The sequence below is a fragment of the Aquarana catesbeiana genome, linkage group LG07 (assembly GCF_042186555.1).
Source record: "Aquarana catesbeiana isolate 2022-GZ linkage group LG07, ASM4218655v1, whole genome shotgun sequence".
Taxonomy (NCBI): Eukaryota; Metazoa; Chordata; class Amphibia; order Anura; family Ranidae; genus Aquarana; species Aquarana catesbeiana.
The window spans coordinates 201249168-201275590 of record NC_133330.1 but is presented as its reverse complement, the minus strand read 5'-3'; the positions used below and the strand labels follow the sequence as shown (position 1 = coordinate 201275590).

Here is a 26423-nt window from a genome sequence, read left to right as displayed (position 1 = left end):
GAAGCAAGAAATACATTATATTATCAAAGATTACATAAAAGAACATGTGATGCTAATAAAAGAAAAATATCTTACCTTAATATAGTCCTTCTGCAGGACCTGTATGATGGCAGAACAGGTCTCTGGGATAATGATCCCCAGAGCCTGGGGGGAGATGCCTGTCGAGAACTTAAGGTCCTGCAGGCTTCTCCCTGTGGCCAAATACCGCAAGGTAGCGACCAGCCTCTGCTCCGGAGTGATGGCTTGCCTCATGCAGGTATCCTGCCTGCTGATATAGGGGGTCAGCAAAGCCAACAAACGGTCAAAAACGGGGTCCGTCATCCGGAGAAAGTTCCTGAAATCCTCAGGATTATTCTCACGGATCTCACGGAGCAAAGGCATGTGACAGAACTGGTCACGCTGAAGCAACCAATTCTTGGTCCATGAACTCCTCCTCGCCCTGTTCATGGACTGGTCTTGGGCTGAAGAATAAACTACAGCACCAAGCACATACAATGCACGAGCTCTACGACGAGTACGTACAGGTAACATGGCTTCAAAACGGTCGGCTGGTCAGAACGCACTAAACAGAACGCACTGAAGAACAGCAAGGCCTGTGAAGAACGACCTGAAAATCAGGAACGAGCGGCCAATAAAACAAAGATTTCTCAATGCCAACTGACCAAACGCACTGAAAAGCAGATACAAACCTCACAAGCACAGACTGAACAACAGTTAAAACGAACTGAAAAATACGAGTCTCACAAGCGCGAATCGTCTCTCACCAAACTTCTACTAACACGAGATAAACACGAGATTAGCAGAAGGAGCCCAAAGGGTGTCGTACGGGCTATTGAACTTCCGTTTTATAGTCTCGTCGGACTTGGTGTACGTCACCGCGTACTAGGCTGTCGTACTTTTGTGTGGTCGTGTGTGTGTAAGTCCGTTCGTAACAAAGTCTGCCGCAAGTCCGCCGAAGGTACGTCGGAAGTCTGTCGGACAGGCTGTCGGACTTTTGTAGACGAAAAGTCCGACCGTGTGTACGCGGCATTAGTCCTTTTATCAATATTAGATGTTTTGTATATTAAATATGAAACTTTTCTGGGGGTTTTTTTTATGCAGATAGAATTTTTAAATTAAACAAATGAAATACATATGCAGGGAAATGCCGTTTTCACTAAACATTTTCTGAATAAGAAGGATATATAAAATGTGCTGGTTATTATATTAGGTTGTTATATCTATTAGTACATTATATTTTTTTAATACTGTCCAAGTGTGCTGCAATGGTACCCACTTTTGAAAAGTATTTGCTAGCGTGACTACTAAGTAACACAGTAATTGTGCACAGTTCTGCACGTCATTTCAGTGTATATATTGCAATTGACTAAGGTTAAAGAATAAGTGTTAACAAATGGTTATTATTAGTAACTGTATTCCTCTTCTTTGACTTACCACTATGCCTGTGTGATGCAGTCATTTATTTAAAATTGATTCTCTGCTTTCATTAATCCAGGAAAAAAAATCCTCACTTGCCGTTCATAGTAAACCATAAATTATGACCGCGTAATTATTGATCTCACTTCAATGTTCATGGCAATACCTCAAATGTGTGGTGCAATCATGGCCTACATACACATGGCCTACATGTGCCTTTACATGTGATGGTGTGTGCAGGGCGAGAGGATTACATTTCATTTTTTTATTACATTTTATTATCATTTTTTTTTTTATTTACCTTTATTATTATCACAAGGGGGGGTAACAAACCCCCTATGTGATAGCAATGGGCAGGTGACAGATCCCCTTTACAGAGACACTGGGGTCATACTGCCTGCACTGTGAAAGTGATCGGCCAGCTTATACAGTTGTCTGGATCACTTTTACATGACAGCCAAGAGTCGCTTGTACAATACAATAACAAGTTCCTGGCTGCTTCTGCAGCCAGGAACTTGTTTTAAACTCTTTACTCTCTGGACGTACTTTGTATGTTCAAAGAGGTGAAATAGCTAACGAAGCCTGAGATAGAAGTAAAAACCTAATAGGATGTCTAACCCTTCCCAACTCCACCTAATACTATCAGAAAAAGTTTTGGCTGAAAAAGCACTTTAAAAAAAAATTGCAGTAGATTCCTGCAATATGTACACTGCGGGTGGGCAACACAGCCAGGCACTGCTGTACCCGTATGTACCCGTATGTTGTGGTGACCTTCCTGGTTTTTGGGTGCGCTTGCTGACCTGTGCTGTGACTGGACACAGCATGAGTTTGTCAGCAAGTTAATCCAATGATTATGACAGTATACCTGCTGATTGGCTGTGGCCAATCACAGCAAAGGGCTCTGTTTTTGTAAACACAGGCTCTGGCTGAATTTCTCCCTGGAAGCAAGGAGAGAAACCAATGGCGACTGCTCCATTAGGGGTGCCACCCCCCTAATCCATGCCCCCGGCACCTAATCTACATGCAGTGCGCCGGACGCATGGATTTCAATGTTTTTTTTTTTTTTTTAAGCACGTGATTAGAGCCTGAGGCTCTAATTGGATTAAAAAAAGGGTGGGCTCGGGGCGCAGAGCACTGCACCCTGAGCCCACCCAGTTGTGTGACAATGGCGAATTAATATTATTGTTTGCTGCCCCCCCCAAAGATGGAGCACCAGCCGCCACTGAGAGAAACCCAGCCAAATCAGTGAGTACAAGCAGCACACACACACAGTTAAGCCCTTGATTGCCCTCCTGATCACCCTGTCTTCCAACCCACTGTCATTAGTACAGTGTACATTATTATGACTGATAACTATATTAGTGTCACTAGAAACATCAATGTCAGTTAGTCAGTTAGGCTGCATTCACACTACGGCATTTTGAATCGCGGGCAGATTTGACAGCGCTGATGTGTGAATGACAAAATGCGGAACTCGCATTTGCGATGCCATTCATTTGAATGATACCTCAAATCGCAGTGCGGGTCTGCTGCGGCTGTCGCGCGATAAACGTGCTGCAATCACGGCAACCCAGATCACGGGACGCATATCACCCCAAAGTAGCTCCTGAACTATTTCTGGGCAACATGCGTCCCGCGATGCGGGTTGCCACGACTGCAGCATGTTTTATCGCGCGACAATCATGGCAGACTAACACCATGATTTGAGGTGTCATTCAAATGAAAGGGATCTCAAATGCGAGTTCCGTGTTGTCATTCACACATCAGCACTCTGTCAAATCGTGGGCAGACTTGATTTCAAAACTCTGTAGTGTGAATGCATCCTAAGTGTCCTTCCCAGCCAGTGTCAGTTAGCACCAGATTGACCGCCACACTTTTACAGTCACACTATGATTACCGCCATTACTAGTATAGTGTCTGTACGGATCAGCATCTTAATCAGAACTATACAGTGTCCCCAATAGCATACAATTGATTTTGTGGGACCGTCCCTCATTCAGAACAAAGTCCCTCTGTCCCTCTTTCCTCCTCATTTGTCCCTCATTTTGGTCTGATTTATATAGTTGTATATAAAATGCACTATTTATCTATCAAAAAGTATTTCACAGTGCTAAACCTTTCATCCGATTTCTAAATTGCTGCATTTGTAAATTTCAAAAGAAATAGTAGTGTTAAAAAAAAAAAAGCACTTGTAGGTTTATCTAATAATTTTTTTGTATAATCCTCCTTTACGGTCACTTTCACACTGGGGCAGGGGTGTTACCGGTAAAGCGCCGCTAGTTTTAGTGGCACTTTACCGCTGTTATAGCTTCGGCCACTAGTGGGGCGCTTTTCGCCTCTGTTAGCAGCCGAATAAGGGCCCGCAAAACGCTGCGGTCGAAGCACTTTGCGGGCGATTCGGCAGCGCTGCCCATTGATTTCAATGGCAGGGGCGGTGGAGGAGCGGTGTATACACCGCTCCCCCACAGGCCCAAAGATGCTGCTTGCAGGACTATTTTTCCCATCCTGCAAGCGACCACCCCAGTGTGAAAGCACTCGGGCTTTCACATTGGGGTAGCTTGAGAGGCGCTTTTCAGGCGCTATTTTTAGCGCAAAAACGCATGAAAAGCGCCCCAGTGTGAAAGGGGTCTAAGGGCCTTGGCAGGAGGTGTGTCCTATGCCTACATACTTTTGATAATAGGTGTCCCTCATTTCCAGCTCAGAAAGTTGGTAGGTATGCAATAGTATAGTGTCCCCAAAAATGCAGTGTTAGCAGGATCAGCCCCCGATCACTGCCAGCACTAGCAATTTGGCCTGTATGGTCACGTGGTTAAACAGTATGTAAGCAAAACACCTGCTACAAAATTAGGAAAACTGCGTGCCAGGTAATAGCATAGAAAAAGACAGAGATCTGGGCACAGTACATAAATACAATAAAAGATGACTAGTAATCTATAAAAGCTGTCTGAGGATTGCATAGACAAGGCTGTGCATAAAATACTTTATTAGGAATGCACAGCCTTGTCTTTGCAATCTTCAGATAGATTTTATAGATCACCAATTAAAAGTCAGTTTTTATTGTATTTATGTTACCATGAAAATCTGCAGTGTTTAAGAAAGGAATAACTTTTTTTCCATAAAATGTGCTCTCCAACTCTCAGTGATCTTCAGCAAATACAAATTGTTCACCAAAATATTAGAACCCAATTGTTACAGATGTCAAATTAGCATGTGATTTTAAATTCACACACACTGATACACAGTGCAGCAAAATCAGGGAGACTCCTTGAAATAACACACTTCCACCATCTGGCGTTTTGGTGCGAGTGGACGGAACAGACAGCTGCTGCGGCTGGACAGAGTTAGATGGTGCACCAAGTGGTACCTGTGTTTAGTGCAGTATGCACCCAGGGACAATTGCCCAGAATACAGACTGCTTGCATTCCAGGCATTCATCCCTTGGTGCAAATTGCACATTGCAAGGCTGCATTCGCATGAGTGTTTAACATAGGTTTGAACAGCCTATAGCATTGGGTGTGCACCCCAAAGCTCAAACACACATGCCTCAGCTGCACTGGACAGTGAATGAATGGGAAGTGTTCTGTGCTGAGTGGCTTCCTGTTCATTCACAAACTGAAGCATAGTAAACACCATTTACTATTCTTGAGTCATAAATGGACACAGTGAGTGAGTGTATTCCCTGTGTTCATTTAAAAAAGGAAGGGGCCGGTAAATTAAATATTTACTAGACCCTTCCCCTGCTCTCCATCCTAAAGCAGCATCCGAGGATGAGAAGAGGAGGTACACCAGCAGCACTGAGGGGTAGGGGGAGCCAACACGAGGGGAAGCCCAGGCAGTAGGGGGAATCCTCACGTCATGTAGGGATTAGTGTGTGCCCAGGCACGCCTGGAACACCCCCTGCACACACATATGGTGTTTAACCATGCTGTAAATCCCAGCATCAAGAATCTATTGATTCCTGTGGCTGGAATAGACAACTGTGTGCGGACAGCTGCGTGTGCTGACTTCTACAGTGCAAGGACAGGCTGTTGATGGCTGCAGCTATTCATGATGGGTTGCACAGCCGGTAATTACCTGCTGTGATCTTTGCTGGGTGCACACAAAGTACACACAAAGCCGCAGCTTTCTGCACCCCGCTATCAACTTGGCTGCAAAAGTCTGTAGATTCATGGGGCTGGGACTTGCAGTAGTGCTTAAACGCCTGTGTAAATGAAGCATAGTTACATAAACATAGTTACCAATGTGGTGCACCGTTCAGCAGAAGCAGCAGCAGTCAGCGTCTTATGCCGCGTACACATGGGCGGACGTTTCGACCAGACTGGTCCGACGGAACGAATCCATCGGACAATCCGACCGCGTGTGGGCTTCATCGGACCTGCAGCGGATGATTTCGGTCGAAAATCGGACGGACTTTAGATTTAAAACATGTTTCAAATCTTTCCGACGGATTTGAGTCAGGTCGAAAAATCCATTCGTCTGTATGCTAGTCCAACGGATTAAAACCGACGCTAGGGCAGCTATTGGCTACTGGCTATGAACTTTCTTATTTTAGTCCGGTCATACGTCATCACCTACGAATCCGTCGGACTTTGGTGTGATCATGTGTAGGCAAGTCCGTTCGTTCGAAAGTCCATCAGAAGTCCGTCAAAAGTCTGTTGAAAGTCTGTCGGAAAGACCGTCGGACCTTTGATGCCGAAAAGTCCGCCCGTGTGTACACGGCATATGTGTTTGATAGGCTGCCTACAAATAAGGTGGATGGAGCCCCTGTAACTTCCACTCATACTTAAAAACTGAAGCCTCAAACACTCCCAGTGTTCATGATGACTTATACCTCATGTACACAGGAGCAAAAAACACAAATTTACAGGCCTCCAGCTTATTTTATACCTTTAAACTCAGTTCAATGTTAGCCTATGTGGTCATACACATTAGGCGTTTAGATTCATATTTTAAGAGCAGTGTTTAGAAGCAGAAAAAAATGCCCCCAAACTGTGTTTGGAGAGGAACTTATGAGCATAATTTACATGAACGCACGTAAACACTCAAAAACGTTATGCATGTATATTTTTTCTAGTGGATATAATAAAAATTCTAGCCAATAGAATGAATTTATGCTCAAGCGCTTCTAAACACCATATGCCTGTAATTCCACATAAACACACATAAACATGCATAAATGCATGTAAAAAGCACGACATTAATGGTGCATAAATTCATACTGTACGTCTATGTGCATGAAGCCATAGCACAGACTTTGTGTTCTTTATTTTATGTACTGTGCTCCCTTTATTTTTATCCTCCTATAACATTTTTGCAATACATGCTCATTTTTCCATGTTTTATATACTTAAAACCCTGCCGGTACAGAAAGATATCTGCTAGAAATCCGGTGTGCTAATCCAGTGTGCTTAGTTCATGCCTATCGCATCTTATATTTTTAAGCAACTCAACAAATATCTACTTCTCTACATGTGAAACAATAGTTCTTCCCGCATACGCCTCCTCAATAATCCAGCTACAGGCACATGATTTCTGAATCACTCTAATTAACCTGATGAATGGCAGTGCATTATTTCATTTATACCAGTTAACCTGCATTGCTTTTGGTAATGATAATTTACAGCCCCTTTTATCTGAACTCTGAAACCATAAAGCAAAAGGGAAACAAATTAAGGTTTTACACGGTAATGAGGCCATGAACAGCTCCATTATCCTGATACACAGAAAGCTTAGGCAAGGAGGAAGAGAAATATAATTAATAATGAACACTATTTAATGTTATTAACACGGGCTTGGTGACCGAAAGCTGCCTCCTTCTACAGTCACTGTGAGGGCAGCATGATATTATGAAGAGGAGTTTGTCAGGAACAGTGATGACACATAGGAATACTTCTCAAAATGTAGTTTGCCATGGCTTAGACCAGCCTTTTCCAACCAGTGTGCCTTGAGGTTTCTTCAGGAGTGCTTTGGCAAAATGGCCTAAAATTATATACAAGCTGGTGGGTGGATGAAATCTGCCTTTTAGCTACACAAAGCCACAGGTTTTCATTGCACACCATTACAAGCTTCCAGCTGCCAACCTCCTAATGACCAATGACATCATCAGTTGATATGGAGGATGCCAGTTGCCTGCATATCATCCTTGTTTGACCCTCCCTTGCCTCCCTCCATCAGCGTTGGGGGTCTCATTAGCTAAGTGATGGAGAAAAACTGAGGGAGAAGAGAAACATTGGAATACTAGTACCAGTTTGCAAACGTGCATTTGCTTTGGAAGAATAAATCACCTTTAACGTTGGGTGTCCTACGTGTATTAATGTTGCTGCATTATGTAAAACTATCAGAATAGTTTTTACATCTTAGAATGGGGCGCCTCAAGAATAATTTTGCAGGTTGCCTTGAGATTGTCCATAGTTTTGAAGGGTGGCTTGACAGAAAAAAGGTTGAGAAACGCTGGATTACATCATTGGTAGTCAACTTTCTAGATATGGGTGGCCTCAAGTGTAGCCCAAGTGCAGCCCTTGATATCACCAAAGGGATGCACAAAAAAATTCAACAAATGTTCTAAGTCAGAGACACACAACAACAGAATATAGTTAAAGACTATGGGCGTGATACAACATATAGTCAGAGACTGTGCACATAATACAGAAGATGGTCAGAGACTGTGGATATAATACAGGAGATAGTCAGATACTGTGGACATAATACAAGAGATAAACAGAGAATGTAGACATGGTACAAGAGATGGTTAGAGACTGCAGACATGGTACAGGATATGGTTAGAGACTGCAGATATGGTACAGGAGATGGTTAGAGACTGTAGACATGGTATAGGAGATGGTCAGAGACTACAGACATGATACAAGAGATGGTTGAGGACTGTGAACATGTTGCAGGAGACTGTTGGAGATTGTAAATATGGTATAGGAGTTGTGGAGATTGGGGACATGCTTCAGGAGACTTTTTTACATGGGACATGAGATGTCACTGCCACAAAGGGGCAATAGGGAATCACAGATTAGTGTCAAAAAGTAACAGAGGGCCACATGCAAGCCAAAGGTTGGGCTCATAGCTACCTTTAATGTTGTGGGAGGCAACTGGAAAGCCCATACACCAATATGCAGTAAGGGGAAATAATAGTTCTGCCACACCTTCACCAAAAGCTTCAAAAAACTCTTTAAAGGCTTTCCAAGGTCAGTACTAAAAAGCCTTACTGCAAGTGTTATGTGCTTTACTATGCTTTGTTTTTTTCATCTGTGTAGAAATATAACTTTGGCTAATTCACAAAAGGGATTATCTTGTGCTAACACGTGGATGAAGAAACTGTTCTGATCTAAAAGGCAGGCAACAAGGCAGGATGCAATACTAGTACAAAGATTTTGATGCCTTGAAAGATAACCACCCAAGGCCTTTAAAACTAGGTCTAGCAACCTGGTAAAAATATTGAAAGATTGGGAATGTCACTTAGCCCGTGACACTTTTTATGTAGCTCTTCTTACCCAAATCCCTATAACTCTGTCCTCATATGGTAAAAAAAACACAGAAGGCAGGCTTGCTATGGGGTTATTGCTGGCACCTACAGTGCAGACCTACTGCATGTGTAATTGGCATAACATTGGCACATCTGATGGTTCGGTCATCCAATGCTCCGGGATTCGAACAACAGCTATGTTGTTCCATTTCCATTTGTGATAGCTCAGAACAAACACCAGGCAGGCTGTATGTAAGTTCAAACAGGAATCTCAGTTTTATTGATGCACACAACACACTTTTATACACAGCAGTTTGAACACCCCACCCCCAACAACCACTTTCCTATTGGTCAATTGTAAAGTACACTCTAGTCTTCACTCAGGTCCTCTTGTCCATGCAAATGAGGACTTGAAACAGGGTCAGCAGAGATTGGTCTGATAGCTTGAATAGGAGGACTGATATGTGTAATGACACAGAGAAGCCCCAGGGGGTAATTAAAATACATAAACAAATGTTCAAACACAGAACAATGCCTTCCTTCCAGACTATGGAGCCATCTGGAGGGGGTTAGCCTTAAGACAGGGCAGAAAACCCCCCACTGTGTAATAGAATCAAAGGAGAAATACTTCAGTATTCCAAGCTTCATGACAATCCAGTATTCCAAGGTTCATGACAGTAAACTTACTTAAAAATGTTGATTTTTTTTTTGGAGGGGTGATTTTTTTGTAAAAATGCATTCACACTTAGGGAACACATGTGGTCGAAGAAAAATTTGACAGTTTCTCTTTACTGGACTTTTAGGCTTAATGTAGACGGAATGTTTTTACAACCTCTCCTGAACGATTTAACTTGACAGATAGTAACCCACATGTCAAACGTCAGTTTTGCCGCGTTTACATGCCACATTTAGTGGCATTTTTTTTCAAAATAGCCAAAATTGAAAAACGCCTGTAAACGAAATGCGGCTAAATACAAGTTACCGCGTTTAGCCGCGTTGAAATGCCTCTAAACACAGCTTCTGAACGCATTTTTTTGGGTTACAAAAAAAGCCTCTAATCGTAACTGCTTAGAAATGACTATAAACGCCCCTGTGTACATGTACTGATAAGATAACATAGAGGAGAGTTCAGGGGCAGTTGAAAAAAATGCCCATCTGCTCCTAAACATCCATTTACCAGCAGCAGTGTACATGAGGCTTTATTCACGCCCTATTCATGCCATCAGTTTTCGGCAGCACCTATATTTGTGAGCAACTATTTTCAAGGATGAAGCACATGAAGGACAAAATTAGAACCAAAATATTTGATGAGCACCTTCATTGAGAATTGCCACTACATTCATTCAACCAGATATTGATGCATTAGTTTATCAAAAAGAGTGTCAAATATTGCACTAGATTTATGTTGCCCTCTTTTTCTTTTATAATAAAAAATATTACAAAAAAATGAAATTTTATTCAGATAGGTACATATTATCTATATCAGTGATCATTACCTGAACACCTTTTTATGCTCATCAGCTATATTTTATGTGTGGCCTAAGACAATTCCTATTCTTCCAATGTGGCCCATGAAGGTCAAAAGGTTGGACACCCCTGATCTACTAAGTATAGTAGATCTGACAGCTCTGACCAGAGTGGTCTGGCGGGGGGGCTGTCCCCCCTGTTGGAACACACAATAGAACACCAGGGGAGATCACTGTACTAACATTGGATAGTTAGTACAGCGGCTCCTTCTAAGGTGTCAGGTTTTTTTCTCGTTCAACCAAATAAAAAAAAAACAAATAGGGTGTACCAGGCTTAAGAGAGTATTCCGGGAACACGTATAGGTCAATGGATTTGAAGATATCTCCTGTTGACTCTTGGGGCCAGCTAGTTGGTCACTGTGACAGGGTGCCTTTAAACTGAATGGGTTCTGCAAGAGTTCACAGCTTTACAGCCTCATTATATTTAGATGACTTGCTTTTAAAAGTAGGAGGTGATAGTATTTTATGATAAGCTTTTAGGGTGAATAAACAGGATGTAAATGTGTGGTCAAAGTGAAAATACTAATATTAGTGGATGAAGCACATTACTACATACATAGTACTACATTTCCAAGTACAGGAAAATGTACAGGATGAAAGTAACTGATAACATCAAGCTTCAAAGATATGAACATATACTGTACAAGAAATAACTCAAGAAATAAATAGTATTTACAATCATACTGAGTTATCTTGCCTTAAACATTTGTCTTAAAGCAGTATTAAACCTATAAGCGACCATTTATGAAAATGCAGCTTACTAAGCTCTCTTGCAGTTACAGGGATGAGACAAACCAAATAACACTGGCAAGGGTGCTTAAAATGATCAGCTTTTAATTAGTTAGATAATACCTCTGTGCTCTGCCAAACCAACGCTCATTGGAGCACTGGACTGTGGAGGGCGCGGGAGCGACTGCCTGAGGCTCTCAGCGGCGTGCTGAGAGGCTGAGCCAACTGCCACTCAGGCATCTGGGTGGTTCCTGACATTAAATTCAGAGTTCAGAGTCTGGACTGGCCGAGTGACCTCAACGGACAGTGAACTTTAGTCCACTGTTAGCTGAATTTGGGTCACAGGATTGCAGAGCTGCATGCACTCCAGTGGTCCACAGGAGAAGTAGGGCCAAAAGAGCTTTGGACCTTACTTCTATTTTAAATCTGCAAATATATTTAACACTCCCCTCCCCCCATACTGACAATGCTGCTGTACAAAGGTGCCCCTGTGCTCCTTCATCCAGAGTGGAGGCACTCTAATACAGAAGGTGTGTTACTGGCCAGATCACCAGGTGAAACCAGAGGGGAAAAAGCCTAAAAAAGAAAACGAATGCAGCCACCACATTTATTGATTGGTAAACTGCAATATATTGCATTTTTGGGGTTAATGCTGCTTTAATGCATTAAATATGTTTTGCATGCCAAGTAGCTGATTTACTAAATGATCTTCCCTTAGCTTTACACACTTCAATATCAGTTTCAGGTAAAACATCTGCTTTTTTTAAATTCCTCTGAATTTGATACATTGATATAAACACAACCTAGGGGCAAATCAGATCCTAAACACACTGTATCTATGAGCTCAGCAAAGGTAACATCTGTGTTAATTACAGATACATATTTTGTGCTGAGTATAGACACCTCATTTCCTTCTGTATGGGTAAAAATTTGGCTGTAATTGGTTGGGTTTTTTTTTGTTTACCCGTGGACCAAAACTTTAGGAGTTGTGGGAATATGAAATATATTTTTTCACTTTTATTAATGAAAATAAGTAAAAACGGTATATATTATTATTGATGTAAAAATCCTGATACAAATGGGGTTCATTCTGGGATTATACTATTTAAAATAAATATACCCATTTTCTCTTTTATCTCAGCCAGTGGAAATTCTATTAAAATTATACATACATACATATACATGGATATATTAAATACCTTTGCAAAATCCCGCACATCAAATAAGTCAAAAGCTTCAAACAGGTCACTTTTCTTCATAGCAAAGGCTTCACAGCACACAGATAAGAATGTGCGAATATTCTTAAGGCAAAGAAACTGTAAAAGATTGAAAACACAAATAAGTTAGTATGTAGGCACAATGCAGTTTTCTCCATATACTGTACAGTATGTATAAAAGCAAAGATTCTAGATTTAAAAAAATGAGTGTCAGTGTTACAAAATACAGTAACATAATGATTTGCATTTTCCAGTGTTTGTCTATGGCAGGGGTAGGCAACCCCCGCCACTGGTGCCACAAGCGGCACTTTTGCCCGCACTTGACTCCCTCTCCATCAGCAGAGCAGCGTAGGGAAGTGTCAGGGAGACAAGGGGGAGACACATTGTAAAAGATGGGAAACATTGATTCGCTCTGTAACTTTGCTGTAGATGCAATCGTCAGCTTTTGTGATGATCGCCACTACCAATCTCAGAAAGAAGGGATTTCACTGTGATTGAGAGAACCACAATCAGGTGACAGTTTGTAGAATTACTGTTGAGCTTCTGGGAACTTTGTTGAAATTATTCCTGAACCTTTGCGTCACTTACTACTGAACCCCTGCACTCTGTGTCCCTTTAAGCCACAGCCAGCATTCAGCGCAATGAAAATCACACCCAAATTTTGCTGCGGGGCAGAGCACCGCACTTTTTCCCAGCTGCAGGGGCCCAACTTATGATCCTGCACACAGGCCCACTGCTTTCAGAAAATGCCCCTGACCTGAGCTCATCATTGCACATCCATTCCAGATGCTTGTATGTAATATCACATACATGTGGGCTGGATGCGAGAGGTGGATCAGCAGGATGAGTGTGCCAGGACAGGTAGATGTGTCTCATCTCTGCTTCCTTTTACCACTTTGCATATCATAGATGAGAAGGGGGTACAGCGGTGAAGCAGATGAGCAGGAGGGTACTGCGGTGGGGAAAATGAGCAGGAGGGGTTCAGAGGTGGGACAGAAGAGCAGGAGGGTACAACAGTGGGGCAGATGTGCAGGAAGGGACAGTGGTGGAAGAGATGAGCAGGGGGGTACAGTGTTGGGGCAGATGAGCAGGGGGGTTCAGTGTTGAGCCAGATGAGAAGGGGGTTACAATGGTGGGACAAATAAGCATGGGGTTCAGTGTTGGAGCAGGAGAAAGGGGGTTCAGTGGTGGGACAGAAAAGCAGGGGGGTAGAGCGGGGGGGGGAGATGTGAAAGGGGGTGTATTGGTGGGACAGATGAGCAGGGGGTTACAGTGGTGGGGCAGGAGCGCAGGGGGAACAGAGGTGGGGCAGAAGAGAAGGGGGGTACAGAGGTGAGACAGATGTGCAGGAGGTACATTGGTGGGGCAGATGAGAAAGAGGGTTACAATGGTGGGGCAGATGAGCAGATAGTTTCAGTGTTAGGACAGATGAGAAGGTGATTCAGTAGTGAGACAAAAGAGCATGGGGATACGGCAGATGTGCAGAGAGGTACAGTGGTGGGGCAGATAAGAAAATGGGTACATTGATGGGGCAGATGAGCAGGGGGTTACACTGGTGGAGCAGATGTGCAGGAGGTACAGTGGTGGGAGGGATGAGAAGGGGGTTCAGAAAAGCAGGGGGTACAGTGATGGGGCAGATGAGCAGGGGGTTACAGTGGTGGGAAAAATGAGCAGGGGGGTTCAGTGTTGGAACAGATGAGAAGGGGGTTCAGCGGTGGGACAGAAGAGCAGAGGGAACAGCAGTGGGGCAGATGTGAATGGAGGTGCATTGGTGGGACAGATGAGCAGGGGGTTATAGTAGTTGGGCAGAAGAGCAGGGGGGTACAGAGGTAGGGCAGATGTACAGGGGGGGTACAGTGGCAAGGCAGAGGAGAAAAGAGGTACATTGGTGGGACAGATGAGCAGGGGGTTATAGCAGTGGGGCAGAGGAGGAGGGGGGGTACAGAGGTGGGGCAGATGTGCAGAGGAGAAAGGAGGTACATCAGTGGAACACATGAGCAGGGGGTTACAATGGTGGGGCAGAAGAGCAGGGGGAACAGAGGTGGGACAGATGTGCAGGAGGTACAGTGATGGGGCAGATGGGAAAAGGGGTTACAGTGGTGGAACAGATGAGCAGATAAGTTCAGTGTCAGGACAGATGAGAAGATGGTTCAGCGGTGAGACAGAAGAGCATGGGGGTACGGCGGTGGAGCAGATGTGCAGGGAGGTACAGTGGCGGGGCAGATGAGAAAAGGGGAACATTTTTTACAGTGTTGGGGCAGATGTACAGGGGGTTACAATGGTGGAACAGATGAGCACGGGGGTACAGTGGTGGGGCAGACAAGCAGGGTAGTACAGTGGTGGAGCAGATGTGCAGGGGGTTACAGTGGTGGGGCAGATGTGCAGGGGGTTATAGTGGTGGGGCAGATGTGCAGGGGGTTACAGTGGTGGGATAGAAGAGCAGGGTGGTACAGTGGTGGGGCAGATGTACAGGGGGTTACAATGGGGACAGGTGAGCAGGGGGGTACAGAGGTGGGGCAGATGTGCAGGGTAGTACAGTAGTGGGGCAGATGTGCAGGGGGTTACAGTGGTGGGGCAGATGTGCAGGGGGTTACAGTGGTGGGGCAGATGTGCAGGGGGTTACAGTGGTGGGGCAGATGTGCAGGGGGTTACAGTGGTGGGGCAGATGTGGACAGTGGATACCGGCTTACATTCAGCCCGTGTGTACAGGTCCGTGTTTGACAGGAGCCGATCTCATGACCGGCTTTTGTCGAACGAGCATGCTGGAAAGCCAGCAGCCGATCGGCATCTACTCAGCGCTTTCAGCCAATAGATGCAGGCGTCTACCGCTGTGTTCTGATGGGGGGGCAGTCCCCCTGTCAGAACACAATAGCACAGCAGGGAGATCGCTGTACTAACATTGCGTAGTTAGTACAGAGATCTCCTTGCAAGCAGCTCGGGTTTTGTACCATCTGTATCAGGCTTTAAGAATGAGACATTACTTTTGTTACCAGAACTAAGGCACTAACTATGGTTGTTCACTCAGAGCTTTCAATGCCGCACACAAGTAAAAATAAACAGCTTCCCAAATTGTTCCTAACTTTTACTTGACCTAGCCATAAAAGATAACCTTTACCTTCACCCTAACACAACCCCTTAAACTTGGTACATTCAGCCCACATGTACATGGTTCTATGGCCAGCCTAAGACTGTTCCATTCGCCACGTAAGCCAACTTAAAGGGGTTGTAAAGGTAAAAATTTTTTCATCTTAATGCATTCTATGCATTAAGGTGAAAAAACTTTTGACAATACCGCCGCCCCCATCCCCCCCGTTTTACTTACCTGACGCCTCGAATCTTCGCTGCTCGTTCTCGTCATCTTCATTGCAGCTCAGCCTGGTCGCTGATTGGCTGCAGTGGATGGATTGAAAGCAGCGCAGCCATTGGCTCGCGCTGCTGTCAATCACATCCGATGACGCGGCGCGCCGGGGGGCGGGGCCGAGTGATACAGCGAGCGGCTATAGCCGCCGGCTGTATCACGGGAGCGCGCCCGCAAGCACTCACCACCATGCCAGGGAGCTCGCATTAAGGTGGTTAATGCTTGCGGGGAGGAGCTGAAACAGCCGCCGAGGGACCCCAGAAGACCAGGTTCTGGGCCACTCTGTGCAGAACGAGCTGCACAGTGAAGGTAAGTATAACATGTTTGTTATTTAAAAAAAAAAAAAATCTTACCTTTACAACCCCTTTAACTTTAGGCAGCCCATACATTCAACCAGCGAGTTGAATGAAAGACAATGCCTTGATTCCCCCAGTCACACATGTAATGTGGATGGGGGAATTCCTCTTGCTATGGTATTGCATTCTGACAGCCAGGAGACTTCCTCGCCATCAGAATACAATAATCAGTGTTGTCAGCTATAGCCGGCAGCACTGATCTTATGGGAAAAACTTCACAGGGTTAGTGCTAACCCTAACCCTAACCATTGTGCGCAAGGTAATTGTTAGATCAACCTGTGTACAATCAGCCTGCCCATACATGGATCGAAATTCAGCTGCTCTCTGCTAAACAATATGAACTTCGATCCATGTATGGTCGACTTTAAGGTGTGCGGAGATCCACAGACTCTGAGGATGCTGGTATCAACATACTGATTAACAGAATAGTTGGTGACCCAACACTGATATAGTGGTTTAATTTACTAAAAGAGTAGAGCATGTTCAATTTGCAAAGTGAAAATTCACCTTCACCTCATTCACTAAGCTAAGTGAAAATTCACTTTGCAAAGTGACTACGCTTTACTTATACCTATATAAACATTAAAGAAGTAGTGTTAGATGACTTCAGGCTGGTCCCTTTTGCAGGTATGAACAAACATGGTCCCTTTTTGCAGGTGTAAAACATTAAAAATAAATGCCTATACTGTTTAACATCCAATAATACACCCTGCTCTGCACATCTATATTTCAGCACTGTGCCTGAAATCAGAGCGACTAGAGGCTGATCTACTGACAGCCTAAAGATACACTGCTGTTCAGGGGCTCTGGGCTTCAGCTAAACGGCAGCCTCCAGCAAGAAAAAAAAGGAACACTGCTGGATGAAATTTACAGCACACACTCATTTTGACAGCATAATTATTAATACGGAATGTATGTTCTTTGCTAAAGAACATTATTTTTTATCAAGTTGTTATGGGTAATGTTTCACTTTAAAATATGTAAAAGTGGAAAATACCACGCTGTCACCTGAAAAAATGGAATCAGCAGCCAGCACAGCAAAAGACAAATGTATGAACATGGACATTATATACTCCTAATAAACGTGCAAATATGTGTGTATATATATATATATATATATATATATATATATATATATATATATATATATATATATATATATATATATATATATATAGTCCACGGGTGGCAGCTGGAATATGCTGCAGATCCTGATAAGTAGATATCCTCCTTAGGACATCAGTGGAAAAGTAATTGTGAAAAGTGGATGATAGAATCAAAACCACCACCAACATATGAAAGGCTTACCAGAGCTAATGGACTCAACAAGGCATACGCCTACTAAGTCATCAGGGCTTGTGGTGAAACCGCACCAATACAACGGACATCCACGTCTGCAACTAATGGTACCAACGGATGATGGTCACACTGTCACTCAAATGGCTCCCAACAAAGTAGGAAAACTCAGAGGGGGGTAGACCAACTCTCGTGTGCTCACAGGATGCGGCCAGAAATTAAACAAAAGTTCCACATAGTGTAAATCCACTTAACAATGGATATTTAGTAAAAAAAAAGAGGAACACTCACATTTTGAGCAGATAAAAAGCGCTTGTAAAACAGACTGTAAGTTCACGCAATGAGATAAAGCAAGACTCGCCCCGACGTGTTTCGTCTAAGGAGACATGCCATGGTCATTGCGTTTAAATAGATGTTGTATCCCAATAACAGAATACAAACCTGTGCTGAATTAACATTCAAATGTAATCACTTCCTGGTTCTCAAAAATGGTGTCAAGCATCGCTATGAAAAGCGGGTCGGTGCATGCAAGGACAAGGTCGTCTGACAACCGTCCTTTAGAGATCAAGTGTGCGTGTCAAGCCTCACTTTCAGAGGGCGAGTCTCCACCGGACATGACTCCAGCAGCGCCCAATGGACACCCAACACTCACCCATGAGCGTCCGCCCATCCGCTACTACGTCATCAAGCCCGGAGACGTAGACGTCTGTGGGCCAAACCTCGCTATGGAAAGGCGGGGACGGCCCGCATCTGTCATATCATTGGCTAGACATTGCCGATGTTTAGCCAATGATATGTTTAGCCATATTTTTAGCAACAAAAATGAGAAGAATACATATATAAATAAAAAATAGAAGAAAAATAAAAAATAAAAGACCACAGTGTCATTGACACAAATGTCCCATAAAAAATAACAATTACACCTGCACAGAGTTGATGCTGAAACTAGGGCACTAACATAAAAACATTTCAATATATAAATAGCAAGTACATGAAATATGTGGTTAATAAACAAAATCACATAATGGATGTACTATGACATGGTCTATACAAGTACACCATTAAATGAACCATTTTAGTATAAAAAAATGAAAAATATGTTCCTTTTAAAATTATAACATTCAAACCAAGGATTTCTAAATAGCAATAAATGAGTTGGATTAAGCCTTATTGATAAAGGCATTAATGTCCCACTCCACATTCATTCCAAATGGGGAGTGGGACTGCAACTCATAGATCCAGAAGGTTTCAAGGCGTGAAACTCCCCTGGTCATAGCACCTTCCCTCCAATGGGGAATGTATTTATCTATGACCAGGAACTCTGTACCATTAGGATCTCTGTTGTGAAATTATCGATAATGTTTGGATACGGTATGTTTAGTATCACCCTTTTTAATTTTGGCTATGTGTTCACTTACCCACACTGTAAATGTCCTAATGGTACGGCCCACATATTGTTTAAAACCATGGCCTGTGATTTGAAGGTCTCAATATTTATTGGTTAATGTTTCACTTTAACCACTTCAATACCACCCATTGCCATATGACGTCCGCAGATGGGATCTTCCATCCTGGGCGGGCGTCATATGACGTCCTTGGGTGCCCGGCGGTCACAATGTCCGCCGGGCACTCACCATCCCTCGTGACAGAGTAGGAACGTGGATCTGTGCGTGTAAACACACAGATCCACGTTGGAATATTTATTATAGCAAAAAGTAAATAATATTGTGTTTTTTTCAAACTTGTCACTCTTTTTTTGTTTATAGCGCAAAAAAAATCACATGCACCAGTGCCCACAAACCCCCCTCCCCCCCCCGGTCCGTCGGGTCATAGGCTAAAAAAAAACCCGGTCGGTCACCAGCCCCACACTTACCCCATCTAGGTCACGGCAGAGCTTCCTCCGGGCAGCAGACGGCGTCTCCTTCTCCTGGTGCTTCACGGTGACTTGGTGGCTTCCCCTGCGTCTCCTCCCTCCTTCTCGGCGGCCAATAGGATCACTTCTCCTCTCGGCCAATCGGGCGGCCGATCTTGAGCCGCTTTCTGATTGGCCAAGAGGAGAATCAGGAAGACAATAGCAAATATTAATTCGCTATTGTCACACAACTGGGTGAGCTTAGGGCACTGTGCTCTGCGCCCCGAGCCCACCCCTTTTTGAGACTTTAAGGCTTCATGCGCACTGCAGTTCAAAGAAGCATTTGAGCTTTTTTTTCCTCTGACTGTCAACTCTCCTCCATCCATGATAGCCTACAGTATGTGTCCATCCACATTATATGCATTTTCTTGAGTTTAGTGGCAGGGGAGTTTAAAAGCAGAAAAAAAAAAACATCAACTTTTGAGCATAACAAGAACTTTTGAGCATAACTAAGGCTCAAAAGCTCCTTAACACGTATTAATGCGCATTAACGCTAGGCACATTCCCGCATTCCTATGTTAATGCATTTTAATGGCCAGAATTCTAGCCAATAGAATGTATTAATGCCAGAGACGGGAACGCGTGTTAACGCACATTAACCCCCCTCGCAAAACGCAGTTTTTTTACAGCGACTTTGCTGCTGCCAAACTCCTGTAGGAGAAGAAAGCATCAAGAGCATTCAGTGTGCAGGAGGCCTAAATGTTATACTTTTAAAGAATTATCGTAGTGTTCAGGTATTGAGGTAAATCAACTAACTGCTTTAACAAATTGTATAGGTTTCCGATCAAAGATCTCAATATGCGGCTGTCCGGAAGTGGTTAAAAAATACACACATGCGGTTTTTGAATCACATGACCTATGAAAAACACACCATAAGCACAGTAAAATCGTCTTAAAATTGTGGCAAAATCGCATGCATTTTCGGCAGCATTAGTGGCACCTTTTTCTGTATCAGCAAAATGCCGAAAACACCATTTTTGGCAGATATGTTTCGGCTGCCAAAACGTCGGTTCATCTCTATGATTTGGTCAACTAATTTAATTCAAAGACTCTTAACATCTCATCCAGACTTGCTATTTGAATGGAGTCCCAGACACATGAAAAAGGTTTCATTACATTACATTCAAGAAAGCTTTCCCTTCCTGTTGCTTCAAATTTTCTTGTCATTATGGTTGAAAACAAATGTCGATTTGACCCCATGAAAATTTACCAATGAAATGAACCACTTCCAGCCTGCCTCCCGCAGCTTTACTGCTACAGTGCGGCTTGGCTGCACAGGATCACGTAAGTATACGTGATTTGCATCTCCGAATAGGGGGCAGCGTGCACCCTCTGTCCTGACTGTGCTGTCATTTGCTACAGCACAAGCCAATCAGCAGGTCCTCGTTAACGATTTATGGCTGGGCGAATGGCAGAAGACAGTACTGTGTTGGTAGACAAAACCGGGCTCTCTACAGACAGCAGCAATGTGCCCTTTTTTTTCTCCCTGCAAAGCAGGGGAAAAAAATGGTACATTGCTTAGTAAAAACAGCACATACTACACACAGTAAACATTGTTAGGCGCACAGTTAACCCTTTGATCGCCCTAGAAGTTAACCCCTTCCCGGCCAGTGTCATTAGTACAGTGACAGTGTATATTATTCGCACTGATCACTGTATTAGTGTCACTGGTGATGTCAGTGTCAGTTAGTCAGTTCCCCCAAAGTGTCAGTTAGTGTCAGTCAGTTGCCCACCGCATTATCGAATATAAAAATAAAATAAATAAAAATTCCAGTGTATACACCATTGTTTGTAGATGCTATAATGTTCACGCAAACCAATCAACATACACTTATTGGGATTTTTTTTACCAAAGACATGTAGCAGAATACATTTTGCCCTAAATTTATGACAAATTTTATTTTTATTTTTTTATAGGATATATTTTATATCAGAAAGTAAAAAATATTGTTTAGTTTTTTCAAAATTTTGGCCTTTTTTCATTTATATAATAAGACAAACCCCAGTGGTGATCAAATACCATCAAAAGAAAGCTCTAATGATATCAATTTTGTTTGGGTGTAGTGTTGCATGACCATGCAATCGATAAGTAGCGCAGTGCCTAATAGCAAAAAATGTCCAAGTCACGAGTCAAGTTCACTTTTTAGAAAAAAAAAATGTGCATATTTTTGCAGCTAAAAAAATGTGCATTTATTATTATTATTTTTTGGAGCCTGTAAAGCATCTGCTGATCGCTGGTGCTATGCAGGTCTCCTGCAGATCTGTCAGTGTATTTGTGTGCCTGTAGATCTAGTACAGGCAAGCAGATACACTGGCATAAAGAATCAATGCACTACCATGGCGATCCACAGCGCGATGGTAGTTCATTGAGAACTACAAGCCGACAGCCGCAAAGGATGCCAGGACTTGTAGTTCATTCACACACAGAGCTGTGTGAATGAAAAACGCGGCCGTGTGAGCAGAACCCCGCATGGCTGCGCTGATTTCAAAAAGTGACTGCTAGTACAGGGAACTTCTCCCCGTACTGCTGTCACAGGGAGGGGGGATCGGGCTGCAGCATTGGGAACATTTTACATGTTCCTCCCTAAAAACAGATGGAACATGTAACATGTTCCCAAAGGTGAACTTATCCTTTGAGTCCAGGTTCACACTCCTCCGACATGAAAGTCATGCGACTTCTGATCCGATTTTGCCCTACAACTTCAGTCTGTCTTTGATTTGACTTAATGTGACTTTTTACACTCTATGGCATTGAAGTCAGACCAAAGTACTGCAGGAACCTTTTCCAAAGTCGGAGCGAATTGTGTCGGATTGGTTAAGACGGCTCTCTTAGGGAAATATTTCATTTGACATGTCATGCGACTTGTGCTCTCACAAGTCAGATCCCATATCGCACCAGTGTGAACCGGGCCTAAAACTGGTCTCCAGGTTTTATTTGGAAACTTGAAATTGATTGTTTGGACCAAGCTGGTCCAAATCTACACAGTATACATCACGTGTCCTGGCAGCAGGACAAGAACTGCCCATCCCATTCCCAGAACAAAATCTAGTCAGCCATTCACAGGCGGTTTGTATTGTATGGAAGAATATAAGGCTTTCTCTGATTGTCTGAGGTAGAGTTTGTGACGTCCCCAGCCCACCTCTCCACTGTAAATCCACTGGACCTAAGGGTTAGAACCTCTGTCAGGTTTTAAGTGTCTGTGTGTCTTCACTGAGGAGATTTCCACTCAATTCTGTCAGTTATACCAGTCAGTGGGATAGGAACCGATGGAAAATGTCTCCAAAATGCAATAACACAGGTTCTACCATCTGTGCTTTACTGTCTTTGTCTCCAGTCCACGCCAATACTCTTTGGTTGGAGTTCTTTTCTACCCATACTTCATGTCGTATTGTGAAACTGACACTATGCGAAAAAAAAAAAAAGCCCACAAAAAAGTTAAAAAGTTCCCTTTAACCTAATGTTTTGAATATCTGAAGATAGAATAAAAGATAGTTCCCTTTTCACACGTAACGTATATTTATTTGTGGCTTTCGGCCAACAAAGACTCAGTTGCTCTGCTCTACAAGATGACATTAGAAATAACCCAGGACCTCACAGACACCTTTTATATATATATATATATATATACACTTATAAACGCATAAATAGAATGATGAATCAATCTGTGTTTAGGATGATCTGTAACATTTACTTGCTTGTTCTTTAGAAAGACAGGGACACTGAACAGACTGGACTGCACAGGATAACCCTACAAATATAGTAAATCCTCAGATTCCTGGGATATAAACCAGGCGGCCATTGTGAACATGACTTCATAGAGGACTTTGGAAAAAAGGTACATAAACCAGTAATCTCTATGTAAAATTTTCTAAAAAATAGAAAGGAAAGAAAAAAGATTTAAGCTGTATTAAACCCCAAACCAAAAACGTAAAGTGGTTCTAAAGGCAGAAGTTTTTTTTTTTTAACTTAAAACATTGTCCGCATTAGGCTAAAAAAACCTTCTGTGTTTAGCTCCCCCCCAAATACTTACCTGAGCCTAATCTCGATCCAGCGATGTGCCCGAGAAGAGCAGCTCCATTCACTCTCTCTCTCCTCATTGGACATGGAGGCAGCAGCGGGGGGCCATTGGCTCCTGCTGCTGTCAATCACAGCCTGTGAAGAGGGAGTGGGGATATGGTCAAGCCATGCTGTGTGTGTCAATGGACACACAGAGCCCGGCTCGGGATAGAGCCTGCATGAGTGCCCCCATGGCAAGCGGCTTGCTATGGGGCCGCTCAGTAGGAGGGAGGAGACATAAGCACCAGCATGGGACCCCAGAAGAGGAGGTTTAGGGTTGCTAAAACCGCTGCACAGAGCAGGTAAGTATGACACGTTTGTTATTTTATAAAAACATTTTGTTTCCTTTACAATCACTTTGAAATGGTATTAAACCCAAAATGAAAAATGTAATATATTTAGGCTTACCAATCATTAGATGTAGTGGCTGTGGTGGGGGTTTTTTTAGGCAAATCAAAGCCAAACTCCAGCTAATACTTGCCAGTGATAATGGTTTGTCTCATCCCTGTAACTGTAAAAGAGCTTGTTCTGTTGAAAAACAACAGACATACTGGCAGGATCACCAGGTGAAAATAAAGGAAAGAAAACCTAAAAAAGGATAGCTAATGCAGCTATCACATCTAAGAATTGCTAGGCTGCATTATTTTATTTTTTTTTTAGGCTTTTTTCCTTCTGTTTTCATCTGGTGCTCTGGTCAGTAACACTCCTCCTGTATTAGGGTGCCTCCACTCTGCGTGAAGGAGCAACAGAGACACATTTGGACGGCATCATTGACAGTCCAGTGGGAGGGAAGTGTTAGATGTACTAGCAGATTTAGATAAACAAACAAATTGAAGTCAAACTTCTTTGGGATAAAGGTTTTACATAAATGAATAAAAGCTGATCATTGTAAGCATCCCTGTCAGTGGTAAATGGTTTGTCTCAACCCTTTGCTACATCTGCAGGTCAACAACAGACTTACTGGCCATATCACGAGGAGAAAGCAAAGGAAAGAAGCTTAAAAAGAAAACAAATGCAGCCAACACATCTAAGAATTGCTAAGCTACAATAAAATTTGTAATTAATTTCAGAAAGATTAATTAAGGATCAAGAAAAGCATTTGTCACACTACAATAGAAATAATAAAATCACAAATCTACCCAAAACTGTTTTCAGTAGTTGCAAATGGGGTTTATGGTATATTTCCTGTAAATTCAGCAAAATATCAATATTGGAGTTTCCAATTCTGGCCTTTTTTATTATCCATGTTATATATTTTTTTCTTATAGGGAATTAGAGGAATGCAGCAGAAAGTGGGAGCCTATAGTGGAATGAATAGGGATGGACAGGGATGCTGGCCGGGAAGAGGTTTGTTTTCCATCTCTCTCTCTGCTTATTGCACACATATGTACAAGGAGTAGGAGCACGTGTTTCACTTTTAGTGCTTGCGTGCTGCTTTATGTATTTTTTTAATTATATCAATTTGAGCACACACGTGCCATACATTAAACTATCAAAGACTTTAAGGCCAAACTCCAGGAAAAATTTCAAATCCACCCATGCAGTGGGGCTCTCCCTTACTATAAGGGTTAATTGCTCATTTAGCTAGGGGCAGAATATTACAGTGATACTAAAGGTTCCTTTTTTTTTTTTTTTTTAAATAACAAACATGTCATACTTACCTCCACTGTGCAGCTCATTTTGTACAGAGTGGTCCCGATCCTGGTCTTCTTGTGTCCCTCGGTGGCTCTCTCGGCTCCTCCCCGCATTAGATAACCCCCTGGGAGAAGTGCTCTCCCAGGGGGTTACCTTGCGGGCGCGCTCCCGAGTCCAGCATTCATAGACGCCGAATGCAGGACTCTGCCCTGCCCCCTGTCATTGGATGTTATTGACAGCAGCGGGAGCCAATGGCTGTGCTGCTATCAATCTATCCAATCAATAGCCAAGAACCCCCTAGCCAAGAGACGGTGCTTCCCCATGGGACAAGTTCGAGGGTTCAGGTAAGTAAAACGGGGGGAGTGGGCTGGGGGGCCAATCACTGCCAGGTGTTTTTTCACCTTCATGCTGAAAAAATACCTACCTTTACAACCCCTTTAAGGTGTAAATACTTACCTTACTTCTCAATCCAGCATGCTCCTTCCAGCACTGCCACTGCTTCCCTACAGCGGTTCTGTAACCTGCAACAGCCTCTGGTTGCGCTTCAATCTCCTACATTTACACTAAAGGGTTAACATCCCTGTATTGTACATGATGACACAGAGGCTCCGCCTACAGACCGGAGCTTCAGGCAGAGGAGAGTGCTGCAGTCGGTTGGAGCAAGAAAGCAGATAAATGAAACAGCCTCTTCTATAATCCCCTACACACAAGGATCCTTCCTTGGCTCTCCCATCCCACTGGGGAGCTCAGGACTAAAGTCAGCGGATCATAGAGATGACCGAGGACCAGAAGGTACCAGATCATCTCTATGGTCTAAGAAACTGGAAGCATTCATTTGTCCCCAATCATCTCTACGGTCTAAGAAACTGAAGTGTCACTTCCGGTTTTACCAGGATGTAAACAATCTATTACTGGCTTGGGCAAGGATCACATCAAACCGATCTAGGTTTGCCCGGATGCTTTTAAGGACAGAGGAAAGATCCGGGGTCTTATAGAGTCTCGATTTCAGCTGCGACATTCATATGGTAGGGTCAGAATTTGGCATAAACAACATGAAAGCATAAATCCATCCTGCCTTGTATCAGCGGTTCAGGCTGGTGGTGGTGTGGAGGATATTTTCTTGGCACATTTTGGGCCCCTTAGTACCAATTGAGCATCGTTTATCCACTTGCCTACCAGTCGCTGTCATTATACAGCAGCAGGTGGTCTTGTTCCCGCAAATCGCCGTAGGTGTATTTCAGCTCCTTTAAGAGCCATAGTAGGCACATGGCGGGGGACCCGATGCACGTCGGGCCACCCGCGGGAAAGAGAGCAAGGAAGGTGATCTGTCAATGTAAACAGACAGATCTTCATTGTCAGGGTAGAGAGAGATCTGCTGTTCCTAGTGATTAGGAACAGCAGGAACAGCAGATCTCTCTCCTCCTCCAGTCAGTCCCATGCCCCCACAGTT

At 43.4% G+C, this 26423-nt stretch overlaps 1 protein-coding gene across 1 annotated transcript in view; it reads right to left on the bottom strand.

The window, feature by feature from the left end:
- The window catches only part of VAV3 (vav guanine nucleotide exchange factor 3), a 370216-nt gene that overhangs the window by 205692 nt on the left and 138101 nt on the right, over positions 1–26423 (bottom strand). The window contains exon 2 of the mRNA XM_073592989.1: positions 12342–12458. Within this exon, the coding sequence (XP_073449090.1) occupies positions 12342–12458 (117 nt within the window). The remainder of the gene's footprint in view (positions 1–12341; positions 12459–26423) is intronic.